This window comes from Anarhichas minor, unplaced genomic scaffold, assembly GCF_050575085.1.
Source record: "Anarhichas minor isolate MPS153535 unplaced genomic scaffold, ASM5057508v1 ptg000010l, whole genome shotgun sequence".
In the NCBI taxonomy this organism is placed as follows: Eukaryota; Metazoa; Chordata; class Actinopteri; order Perciformes; family Anarhichadidae; genus Anarhichas; species Anarhichas minor.
Window position 1 is genome coordinate 5,231,705 of NW_027466456.1, and position 13,305 is coordinate 5,245,009.

Consider the following 13,305-nt stretch of genomic DNA (forward strand, 5'->3'; position numbering starts at 1 on the left):
TTGTGTCAGAGTGAGAGATTGTATTACTGCCTCACCAAACTGTACAGCATATATTCCACGAGAAGAGAGACCTTATCAATGGGAAATTACAAATCAAGACCATCTCAGACGTGCACAGGTAATGGCTCGGGGTGTTTTTGATTGTGTGGGGATATTATTTATCTCAGATGTATCCAAGGGACTGAGAACGAGGTTTGAATTGAAGAAGAAAAAGAAAGACTGGAGGGTTGTGTGTTAATGTTGGCTAACATCACAGTCACAAACGGACAAGTTCCACAATCCTTTTCAAAAGTGTCTGACAATTAAATATAGAAGAGTTAAAATACAGTGGTTTGAACTCTATTTCATACAAGTCTATTCAGGGCATATGGGCAATGATAAGGGATGGAAATTAAATTTTCAAATTGTTGTTCTTTTTTAACTCTGACGGTTGGGATGTGAAGATGAGTGGAAGAAGAAAGTGGGCGAGTCGTACGCTGTGATCGTAGAGAAGTTGGAAGACGATCTCCAGCTCAAAGAAAATGAGATCGTGGAGCTCAAACTGGCTTTCAGGTTGACAAAAAAACAATTCCATTGTCATTGTATAAAGTCCATAAAGACATAAAGTCCATTTGAATGCATCAAGTGTTGCTAATAGTGTACTGTACTCTCCTCAGTCGGCTCTTCTGTGTCAGTCGGGTGTCATTTTCTCACAAGCAGGTGATGTTTATTTTCTCTGGCTCAGCTCTGATGAAGCCTTTCAGAAGGTGAACTTGAGCTACCGAACAGAGAAGGGACTGTCGCTGCTGCATCTCTGCTGCGTATGTGGAGGTATGCATGACTACTAGAGTCTATTAATAACTCCTCGAACAAACTGTGGCAGTGTGAGGAAGGAGTACTATGAACTGACTGACATTGTTGCCTGTAGATGACCTGCCTGATGTTCGTCACATGAATGAATACAGTAGATATGAAATACATTTCACACAAAGGTGGAGAACTAAATGTGAACTTTCACAATAAACATGTTTTGCTGTGTGAATTATTTTACCACCACATTATATCACGTATTTGATGACCAGGTAACAAGACCCACATCCGCACCCTGATGCTCAAAGGCCTGCGTCCTTCCAGACTGTCCAGGAATGGATTCACTGCGCTCCACCTGGCTGCATACAAGGTGACGGCGATTAAGGAGCAGCAAATACAGAATTTAAATATTTTCATCATGTGTTTCTATAGGTGCTACCTATGTCTTTGGTCTTGCTTGTGTTATTTTGTGGTGAAGAGCCTTCCTACCACATGGTGGAGTGCAAGTACCAGTGGTGGAAGAAGTATAAGTAGCAATACCACAGTGTAGAAATACTCTGTTACAAGTAAAACTCCTGCATTTAAACTCTTACTAAAGTACAGAAACATTAGCATGCAGAATGGCTCATTTCAGAATAATATACACATGACTGAGTACATCACTTTAATGTCGCCTTGTACCACAGGACAATGCTGAGCTGTTGACTGCACTTCTCCACGGCGGGTCGGACGTGCAGCAGGTGGGCTACGGTGCCCTCACTGCCCTGCATGTCGCCACGCTGGCTGGACACCACGAGGTGAGACACATGGGCCAATTTTTGCCTTCAATCACCGTGAGGAAAATTACCTACAGCTCCAGACTTTTCATTGCTTTTGATACACATGATATTGTGCTATTTCTCTCCACCAGGCAGCAGATATACTCCTGCAGCACGGAGCGAATGTGAATGTTCAGGATGCTGTGTTTTTCACCCCACTGCATATTGCTTCTTATAACAGCCATGAGCAGGTAAAGTGCTCATATCCACCACTTGCCGCATTCGTAACTGTGATAAATAAAACCCTCTGGATTTATATGCGTCCTCTCACCTCTCCGTCCGCCCTTCAGGTGGCGAAGCTGCTGCTCAAGTTTGGGGCAGATGTGAATGCTAGCGGTGAGGTAGGTGACCAGCCTCTGCACCTGGCTGCAGCCAAGGGTTTCCTCAGCATCATCAAGCTCCTGATGGGGGAAGGAACCAAAGCTAATAGTGAGCCTCCAACAGTGCATACTCAATACATGTAGTTAAGTGTCAGTGTGGAAATGATTAGCTCTCCTTAACTTGTCTCCAGTAAATGCTCAGGACAACGAAGATCACGTCCCTCTGCACTTCTGCGCCCGCTTCGGACACCATGAGATTGTTCGTTTCCTCCTGCAGGGCAACTTTGACGTGCAGCCTCACTCTGTCAACATCTACGGAGACACACCATTACACTTGTAAATGTTTCTTTACAGTGTCGGTATCCTTCGTCAAGTTTTTCGGAAGATGACAAGTGGAGATGACGTGTTATGTTTATTAATGTGTCTCATCAGGGCCTGCTACAATGGAAAGTTTGAGGCGGCGAAGGAGATTATACAGCTTTCCGGCACAGACAGTCTGTCGAAGGAGAACATATTCAGCGAGACTGCACTTCACAGGTGTCGTCTCACATGCTGTGGTTATCCATAGTCTGAAAAACAGAATTACTGATGCAGACACATACTGTGCATATAGACACAAAATGCATGCTTTTTTTTTTTAAACACAGTTTAATTTATGAGCGTCACCTTTAACATGTGATTCATGCCGCTCCGGGGTGATAACGAGTACTTGTCTTGTGTCACAGTGCGTGCACCTACGGTAAAGACCTGGAGATGGTGAAGTTCTTGTTGAGCCAGAACGCTATGAGCATCAACAATCAGGGCAGAGATGGACACACAGGTGACTCTCTCTAAACACGTGCAGTTTAGATTAAGTACAGGACCAGTTGTGTTTTTTCCACTATAAATTGTACAATAAATACTCTATCTATAGCTCTACACAGTGCCTGTTTTCACGGCCACATCCGCCTGGTGCAGTTCTTGCTGGACAGCGGGGCAGACATGAACCTGGTGGCCTGCGACCCCAGCAGGTCCAGTGGGGAGAAGGACGAGCAGACCTGCCTGATGTGGGCCTATGAAAAAGGTCTGTCGGTATGGTGACCAGCTGTCAGAAAAGATTGAATGATAAACTAATATCAAAGGGATAGTTCTGGTCTTCTGAAGCGGGGTTGTATGAGCTATTTAACCCCACCTCAAAAGACCAGAACTATCCCTTTAACATACTTGAGTTTTCCTTCCTCAGGTCATGATGCCATTGTCACATTACTGAAACACTACAAACGTCCAGACGACTCCCCCTGCAACGAGTACTCACAGCCGGGAGGGGGTGAGTTACCCCCCTTTTAGAGATTATTATCTGGCCTAAAAATCACGCCAAGTCCTCCCATTGCTCTGCCTGAAAATGTCGTCTCTCTTCCAGATGGGTCCTACGTTTCTGTCCCGTCTCCGCTGGGAAAGATCAAAAGCATGACTAAAGGTAGCGAGGTGGAGTGAAGCGCGGCAGGTTCTCCCACATTTCACATCACTTGTCAGCTGACATGACAGCACGCACTGTCTGTTGCCAAGGGAGGGGGGCGTAGCTGCTGGTGACAACACCTGATGTCCTGAACACTGAAACTACTGATCTACAGTGTGATATTCATACTTAATATCTTAGAATGTATTGGTCTGAATTTGATGAACCACATGTTTAAAGCCTAAAGAAGTTTCAGTTACTGAAACTAACAAGCATATGCCTTATTTTAGGCATTAAAGGAGAATCATGTGGGGCAAATTACAGTATTTTCAGGCGGGCTGTAGTCAACAAAAACAATCTTGGTCGACATAAATTCTACCTATTCAACCAATCAATTGGTCGATGGGGGGGAAAGAAAAAAATATATATATATATATATATATATATATATAAAATATGCATTAATCAACCGATCCTGACCCGCAAACCTCCAACTCTATGCATTTTAGCAGCACAATTGTCAGGACTGAGGTCTGAAAGACAAATAGTATTACCATGCTTTTACAACAATGCACCACTTTAAAAGGAAAGAAAGTGTTTATCAACTGGTCCGAGTGCAGATTAACCCGAAGAGGGCATTGAATTAAAAAGAGCAACTTTCTTTGTGGGGTAATGATGCATTTGAACTCTCGTAAAGCTCTCCATTGATGAGATAAAAGTTTTCTAAAAACGTTCTGTTTTCAGAGAAAGCTGAAGTTCTGCTGCTCAGGGCCAGCCTCCCATCTCATTACCATCTTCAGCTGTCTGAGCTGGAGTTCAAAGAAATTATTGGATCAGGTAACTTCATACGTTTTCTGTTCTCTTTGCAACACGCCTCAGATAATCCGATATTACTGACGATTAAATCTGCTTCACACTCAGGCTCCTTTGGAAAAGTCTACAGAGGCAAATGCAGAAACAAAATTGTTGCCATAAAACGGTACTTCTCCACTTCTGAAGATGACATCTAACGTCCCATCGGGGGGGGGTAAACTAATGACTTCTTCACTATCCACTGTTGATTGCAGCTATCGAGCCAACACGTACTGCTCCAAGTCAGACGTGGACATGTTCTGCAGAGAGGTCTCCATCCTCTGTCGCCTCAACCACCCCTGTATCATCCAGTTTATGGGGGCGTGTCTGGACGACCCCAGCCAGTTCGCCATCGTAACCCAGTACGTCTCTGGAGGCTCTCTGTTCTCTCTGCTGCACGAGCAGAAGAGGTGAGGACGCTGGAGCGGACAGTATATTATACCACTTCTAACCATTTTAAACACGAACACAGAAAGAGACGCAATATTGAACAATTTGAATGATTAAAGTCACGGCAGGATTTAAACCAGAAACATTCAAAACAACTGCACACGGTCATACCAACCAACACAACAGTCTTTTCATGCGTTAGTGCTGAAAGAGCAGATTAATCGAGTCGTCAATGGACAGAAAATATAATCAACAATAACTTTTTGATAATCCAATAATCATTTAAGTGATTTATCAAGCATAAATGTTAAATAATATTGGTTTACAGCTTCTCAAATGTAGATACTTTTCTCTTTTATAGCATTAAAAGTTGAATTTTAGATTGTTGATCAGGAAAAAACAAGCCATCTTAAATGTGTTTCTGATAAATGTCTGTTAAATTCAACAAATGAAGCTTTTAAAAAACAAGTAAAAGTCCCATGCAGTCAGGTGTGTTAACATATTGATTCCTTACACACTTTGACAGTGACTACATCCTGATGTTGACACCTAAAAAGAGCTCAAACTACCGTAAGAAAGTACTCAGTGTTCAACAAGGACATGTTTGCACAGCACAGCCAACTATTTCAGGTCTCATTATCCTCCCTGGAAGCAGCGAAGGATCACCATTGATCCAGATGAAGTGTTCCGCTAACTGCGTGGCCAGGTGCCGTCTTCATAGACCGTCCTATCGATCTGTGTAAAGTGCTGTGCGTGATTGGCGGGGACCATTGATCTGGCACTAAGTGGCTGCTGCTTTAATGATGTGTCAATGGACAGGCTCATCGACCTGCAGTCAAAGCTCGTCATTGGCATCGACGTGGCCAAGGGCATGGAGTACCTGCACAACCTCACCCAGCCCATCATCCACAGGGACCTCAACAGGTGGGTGCCACAGTAGCAGCGTATGTGGTGGGGTGGGACTAACAAGAGTAGAAAACTGTTGTCTTTACTCATGATACATGTGATCCTTCCAGCCACAACATTCTGCTGTATGAGGACGGCCATGCAGTGGTGGCTGATTTTGGAGGTGAGAGACATTTTGCAGTGTACAAGAAAAGGAAAGCTGCATTAACCATTTTTTGAAAGAGTAACTGAGACGATAAAACTCACACATTAGTAACTAACTGACATTATGAGTCAGTTTACTTGCTTTAAGAGTCTTTGCCATCTGTGCCTCTGTTCTGTTTTGGGGATTTATTATTGACCACAGTGGCCGCTGTTCAGGTAAAGTTAATACAGCCTCACTTGAATGCAGCTTTAAAGTCATGGTCCACTATTGTTTATAGCACAACAGAGAAAAAATAGGAAACTAGGGAAGAGAAACTTACTTCTTCTGACCACGTGGCTTTGCTCTTTATAGTAGACAGAGTTCCCATAAACAAATAAAATAAAATCACAGTAAAGTAAACAGCATCAGTTCAACATCTCACTTTCTTTTGTCAATATTGTGATATAGTTTTAAAAAAATTATTGTGGTTATATGTAATATCTTTGCTATCACCCAGCCCTACTTTTACCCACTCCTTGGTAAGTAAACCTCGCTCTAGCTTTGGAACGTTCGAGTGCAATAGCCATGAACACAACAACACAAGTGAATTCAGTTAAGTGCAACCTTAGCTTATGACTAGCAAAACAAATGCAACATTTACATGGATATGAAAAATAAACTGATGACTGGTGATCTTACCACAAAGCAGATAGTTCATCTGGTTGAAACCAAGCTGGGAGGCTCACCATCTACTGGAGTTCTTGGATCTTCTTCTCACTCAGTAAAATATTTTACCTGCAGAGTCTCTGCTCTGCTCGCCTTCATATTTCATATTTCTAATGTTGTACAACATCATACTAGGTCATAACGACAAAGTAAAGGCTGACTGATTGCAAAAAAACTTAACATATTGAAAATGATTTACTCTCTAGCTCAAATTCCAAATCGACATATTCGAATTATTTTGTTCAACAAAATATGCAGAGCATAAACACAATGCAAATATTAGACATGAAAATTGAATCAGATTGTGTCAGCTGAGCCAATATTTTTGACTTCAGTGACTTCATGTTGTCGACTTTTGTGAAGCTCAACGTTGTGAAACAGAGAAACTACTTCTAGCTCAACATTGAAACTCCACCTCGCGCTCACCAACTGCACTGCAGCACTTCCGGTTAATTTGAACTTCCGCACTGAAAGACTTCCGGTTAATTTGAGTAACCGCACTAAAAAACTTCCGGTTGATTTTAGTAATTGCAGTGCTGCACTTCCGGTTAGTTCTAGGTAGTGAGGGGAACTTGTGAAACAAAAGATTTGACTTAGTTATGACAACTGTTCTGTCTAATAACAGATGTGAAATAATAAAGTTAAAACTTAAGTCAATAGTTCAATTGTTTAAAACGTATTTATTTCTATTTTAACCCGTTTTGTTCAGCTAGTTAACTCCACACTCAAGGAATTACATTTTTAGTCTGGCAGCAATGTTTCTATTGGTTTCAGTTATGTTAGTTTCTTGTAATTAAACGTTGTTTTTTTTTGCTCGGGCTCAATGTGAGTGAGTCTAGATGAAAAGTACAGCTAAATACCTTAATGTACATCGTTTTTTTTTCATTGCATGGTATTCTCTTCCTTTTCAGAATCTAGATTCCTACAATCTGTGGGTGAGGACAACATGACCAAGCAGCCGGGGGTCAGTGCCGTTTCGCTCTCTTTGATTTATTTTATGACACACACAAAACCTTTTGGAATGGGTTTGTCCTCTCTCTTTGGCCAAATACGCTCACACCATCTGCAGCATCCATGGAAGAATAAGGCAGGAGATCAAGCCAGAGCATCTGCTGGCACCTGCCATCAATTACCCACCAGCAAAAAAAAAAAAAAAAAAAACTGCCGTCATGCAGATTTTGTGTTGATGTGCTGACTCATCACTACCCAGAGTGCTTGGCCTGCAGTTTGGTGTTAAGTGTGTTACATCTCTTGAGGACTGCCTGTTGTGAGGAACTACTTGCCCTTGCTGGGATGCAGTGTTTATGTCAGTAATTGGGCCTCATTCTGTGCGTCTGTGTTCACTCATATTGAGAGCCTAACTGCCTTTACCGTGCGTGTTTGTGCATATATGTGTGTGTCTATGTATGTGTGTTTGTACAGAACCTGCGTTGGATGGCTCCCGAGGTGTTCACCCAGTGCACTCGCTACTCTGTGAAGGCAGACATGTTCAGCTACGCCCTCTGTCTGTGGGAGCTGCTTACTGGAGAAATTCCCTTCGCTCACTTGAAACCAGGTATTTTCACCTAAATGGTGATAGTTTATGTCAAACCAAGAGAAGACCCCACAAGGGACCTCTGACATTACACACCTTTTTCACAGCAGATGTATAGACGATAGATGTCACTCTATTGATGCGTGCATAATGCAAAAAGGGCACCAAGGGATTTTTCAAAAAATATATTGAAAACACACACAAACTAATACAAGAAAAAATAAAACAGAACACAAGCACAGAACAGAAAGGCTGTCTTACTAAACTCAACTAGATTTAAGACGTTCTTCTGTCCTCAGCTGCTGCAGCAGCAGACATGGCCTACCATCACATCCGGCCTCCTGTTGGCTACTCCATCCCCAAACCCATCTCTGCTCTTCTGATGAGAGGCTGGAACGCCTGCCCAGAGGTAAATGACACGATTTCACCTCAGTCTTCAATTTCATCTGAGCTCTGATTTAAACAATTGTTCTCTAATTAATTTACAGAACATTTTGTACACAAAAGAAAAATCCACTGTGAGCTGTTTACTGTCCAGCGTAGACTCAACCAGGTGTTGCGTGGTAGTTTCAATCTGTAAAATAAGCTCACCATTAGCATCCTTTCACGTCGTTAGCTGTTTAGACATACTGAGGCTCAGAGAGACAAGTGATGCTGAGTAAGCTGCTTCTGCAAACATGTCCCCAGACGATGCATTATTGCACGGCTGTTCACATTTATGAGCACACATGGCCTGTATGATCCTCCCCTCAGTGCTGCGATGTTCATAATTAGCCAGGCGTGTTTTTGTTCTCGGCCTCATTAAAACACATTATAACGCAGCCGAGCATGCTGGTACATTGCTCCCTCTGTGGTGCGTCTCCTTCCTGTTTGCCAGTTATAAGGTTGCCAACTGGCTGCTTGCTCCCTGCTGCGATCGCCTTGTCCCAGTGCAACTTTGTCGAGACACTTTTAATAAGAGTGTGATCCTAACAGGACGTCACAAAGTTTCATGTGAGCGCCTCTTTCATGGTGCCTCACCTGTACGGTGCACCAGCTGCCATGGGGTTTAGAAGTGGGGGCACGCTGTTCTGTGTTTACAGTAACTTGTATTTGTCAAAGCCTGAGAGAAGCTCTCAGATGCGTGACACAAATGTAATTAGAAATTGCAAAATGAACACTTTAGTGGTGGTGACATGAAGTGATGCATGGTGCGGTTCGTTTATATATATAAAAATCCTTTTGGGCTTTTTGTCGAGAGAACCAGTGCGATGCTACAAAAACACGTCATCGCTGCAGCGCTCTATAGAGCAGTAAGTACTTGATTACTGACAAATAATATGTGAACAAAACAAACAAAAAAGTATTTACTAAAATCATACATAAAGAACTTTAAAAGTTTGTCATGTGCTTTCATCTTTACTACGTTGTCCTTGTATTCTTGTTGTTGTGTATTAAAGCAGCACCGACAGACCTTGGCCTCTATCTGAGGATGTATAATTGAACAGCTCCGGTGTGGCAGTGTTTGTTCTTCTACAGTGAGGCAGGAGATCTAAGGACTGCTTTTGAAGCAGAGTTCACCTTTGCTTCATGTGTGGGTGGACTGAAAACGAGTGCAACATACTGGACAGTGTCTGAGAGAACACAAGTGTGTCTGTCTGTTGTGGGAAACAAATGATGCGTTTGATTGTTCAGAATTGAAGCGGAAATAAATTGTAGTCGGCTTTCTCCAATTTCAGGACAGGCCCGAGTTCTCTGAAGTGGTTTCCAACCTGGAGGAATGCTTGTGCAATGTTGAGGTATATATATATTATCCCACACATTCTTAAATGTCTAACCCTGCAGTGGTTTTTAATGATGTTTGTGTGGCAGCTGATGTCTCCAGCCTCCAGTAACAGCAGCGGCTCCCTGTCGCCCTCCTCCTCCTCTGACTGTCTGCTCGGGCCAGGAGGACCCGGTCGCAGCCACGTGGCCGCCCTGCGCTCCCGCTTCGAGCTGGAGTACGCTCTCAACTCTCGCGCCTACGCCTTCTGGACTCAGAGGTTAGAACACTCAAGGCTCACGCCGAAGGTGGAGAGGGCGAGAATAATCTACTGCACAATGGCCACTTTCACCCTCAACCAAATAACCCACCCGGTCTCAGCCGAACCAAGGTCAGGTTTTAATCAGCGGAAGTTGTTTGCGTGACGCTTCGGTTACCCTGCTGTTGTGTCGTTCTAGTTTAGTGACTTTTGTGGGGCAAAAGAACAAAATGAATTTATGTTTTTTTTTTATTGTCACACAATTGAATAACAGCTGAGGCCTCTCACTTGGGCGAGTAGCAAGACTTCATTTCTTAAAACACAAACGACATATTGCACGTGTCAAACACTGTTCAAACATTCAATCAAATCAGGAGATATAGAGTCTTAATATGAATATTTGTTCTCCAAAAAACTGTGGAGCCAAGTTAAAGGCCCAGTTGCATTGACAATGATAACTAGAAAAGTGCACTCAGTAGAGCGCAGATCTCCACCAGGTGTGTCTGCACCGACCCCTGCTGTGAAGAGTCACCACACAGACTTCATCTAAACTCAAAAACAAACTCCGATGTAACGTTGTACAAGCAATGGGCTTAAAGTCGTTGTATAATACACTTTATACAACTGTGCCAGAACTAAGAGAGTGAGTCACTGCAACCTTGAGAAGTCCTTGAGCATGCAGCCATAACTGTCCACCCAAAACCTCTGCAGCCCCAAAAACTCAGATTAAACTAAATATATAGTTATTATTGTCATCATTTTAGAGGGAACACAGATGTTTAAATGTCTTCAATTGATTGAGTTAATGATCTTTGCAATTAACAGGTGGATAAAACTTAATAAATGGCCTCAAAGATTTGTTGAAAAAAGCTATAACCAACAAATCTGAAGTTGTTTTCCCACCAGGGGGAGTTGAGTTTTGGCTTAAAACTCCACAAACAGGAATTCCACAAAACATTGTGTCTGGGCTTGCTCTAACTTGGACAGGCTTTGTAAAAACGACTGCCTCTGAACAATTGTTTTACCAGTAACATGCAGACCAGTTAAGAATGGAGTTGCTGGGATACTGAGCAGGAAACAAAAGGAAAGCAAATGCAATAAAACATGCATGGCATTCTGACCGACGATAAGACGCCTGGCTTTCAGGCTCTGTACTGTGTGTGTGTGTGTGTGTGTGTGTGTGTGTGTGTGTGTGTGTGTGTGTGTGTGTGTGTGTGTGTGTGTGTGTGTGTGTGTGTGTGTGTGTGTGTGTGTGTGTGTGTGTGTGTGTGTGTGTGTGTGTGTGTGTGAGCCTGGTAACAGTCGCTATGAACCCAGAAACAAGAGGTGGGGTTATTGTGGCGGGGCTATGTCTTTAATCTAATTCCCTGGTGCTCCATCAAAAGGTTAGACTCAACCATTCTGAGTGTTTACATCCCCAATGAAGTGTAAATTCATCCACATGGAGTTTAAATTTGACTGATCGTAAATATATTGTACAAAATGTTCAAATATCAAATGCTAAGCAAGATGAACGGTGTGCAGAATGTGTGCGCGGTCGCCCCGTCAAACCTGTCATCAATGTTGTATTACTGAACTCCTGAAGAGAAAGTGAGAGCAGCCTGCGATTAGGTCGGACATTACATATTGAATTTCTCCTGCTTCTGCCTGGCTCCATCTCATCTGTCTCTCTCCATGTAAACGAAGCTGTATATATTTCTGCGCTGGTGTTGTTTCGCGGTAGATTAATGAGTAAGAGTTGATTTTTTTGATGTGTTTTGTTTTTCAGTGAGCGGCGTCGAGCATCCGGAGGCCTTTCACTGGAGGAACTCAGAAGGAACATGCAGTTTTCTCCCATTGATCGAAATGGTTTGTTTGCAGAATACATGTATACTAGTGTCGCCTTCAAATGTGCTTTTGAAGACTTCTTATGCAATGTTGATATTTATAATTATTGTTTATTTTATTCTCTATTACATTTCAATATCATATATTGTACTTTTTAAAGTTAAAGTGTAGAATAGTACTAATGTTATGTCAATATCATTCATAAATGTATCCGACTATAAATGGTGAGTCACAGTTTGTCTCTTTTTCAGGCTACGTGTCTGATCCCATGAGCACCATGAGAGTCTGCTCTTCTTACAGCAGCAGTGGCAGCTTTGAGGACAGTAACTAATATCATCATATGACCATATTAATGCAGACATTCATGCCTGTTGTTGACAGTTCATTTTAAGTATAACTATCAATAGATTAGTGGATATTGCTAACTTGCAAAAAACAATTTGTAGTTTGTTGTAGCATACTGTATTTGTATGACTTGTTTATGAATTTATAATACATTGTTAGTTCCCAATATCTCTAGGCTTGTGTTATAGGTTTGTTTATACATTATGTAAACATTTTGTTGATGCTTTTGTTTTGTAAATACTGTATGTGTGAAAAGCAAAATCTGTTTTTGTGCACACGGTTTACATACATTTTAAATCAAAGTTCCCAGTCAATGCGTGCATTTGTTCAATGTACACACATCTTCATTCAAGTCAAAGAAAAGAAAAGAAGAAGAAGCAGAAAGTCTCTATTCATTGCACGTGTTTTATTATTTTGAGCGGCCAAATCACACAAATGTTCAGTCACTGACAGATGAAATGATGAAGCCTCACAAACCCACACTACCATTAAAATCAGATGACGGAAATACAAATAAATACTAAGTGTTTTTTTTTATTTTATTAATAAGAGGTAGCGTTAGCAGCAATAATGACACAACTCAGTGCCTAGATTTGACATTTCATAAAGTTTCATTTGACTTATTAGCAACACAATAACGAATGAATTATCCACTTTGTGTTTTTGTCTCGATGTCATATAAACAGATGTAAAAGCGCTAAAACTGTCATTAACACAGACGCAGTGCAATTACAGATCTCTGATCAAAGCTGAGGTACCGTAACATCAGTGGAAACGCAAAGTGTACTTGGGACAAACTAAGCTGTGGGAGTCCAACAAATATGAATTATTCAACAGTGTGTCAGCGTGAGTGGAGGAGTATCTGTTTACAGGGAACAGGTGACAGCAGCTGCACTTGATACCTCTCACAACCTACGTCTCTTTGTTACCAACAATAGGGAGAGACGGTCTATTGTAAACATTTTATACCGCGGTCAAAGCTCATCATGCAGCTTCTTCTTTTTGGTGATTGAAGGGTGAAGACTATTTAAGAAGCCATTGTAATGTAAACACAGAAACCACAAGACACTTGAGGCCCTCTGTCAACACTAGAATCATCTTGTATTGACTTTGTATTTTTCTGATCACTACGAATGTTTCTTTTTCTAAATGTAGCCTTCTGATTGTCTAACTGTTTGTTTTTATAACTTCTTATGTATGTTTTTCCTTGTACACTAAAGTAAAGTAAAGCATCACCGT

General features: G+C 41.9%; 1 protein-coding gene across 1 annotated transcript; it reads left to right on the plus strand.

Moving 5' to 3' along the window:
• Positions 1–6,889: 6,889 nt before the first annotated feature.
• On the plus strand, positions 6,890–12,584 carry tnni3k (TNNI3 interacting kinase). The gene is made up of 8 exons (XM_076087751.1): positions 6,890–6,907; positions 7,272–7,324; positions 7,783–7,915; positions 8,194–8,303; positions 9,613–9,672; positions 9,746–9,915; positions 11,663–11,742; positions 11,973–12,584. Exons 2-8 carry the CDS (start codon positions 7,307–7,309, stop codon positions 12,050–12,052), a joined length of 651 nt encoding a protein of 216 aa, XP_075943866.1. The 5' UTR covers positions 6,890–6,907; positions 7,272–7,306; the 3' UTR covers positions 12,053–12,584.
• Positions 12,585–13,305: the final 721 nt, after the last annotated feature.

Excerpts from the sequence above, each read along its gene's own strand:
- tnni3k (XM_076087751.1), top strand. Across the intron at positions 9,916-11,662 it reads TACGCCTTCTGGACTCAGAG|TGAGCGGCGTCGAGCATCCG; the intron begins GTTAGAACACTC and ends TTTGTTTTTCAG. Across the intron at positions 11,743-11,972 it reads TTCTCCCATTGATCGAAATG|GCTACGTGTCTGATCCCATG; the intron begins GTTTGTTTGCAG and ends TCTCTTTTTCAG.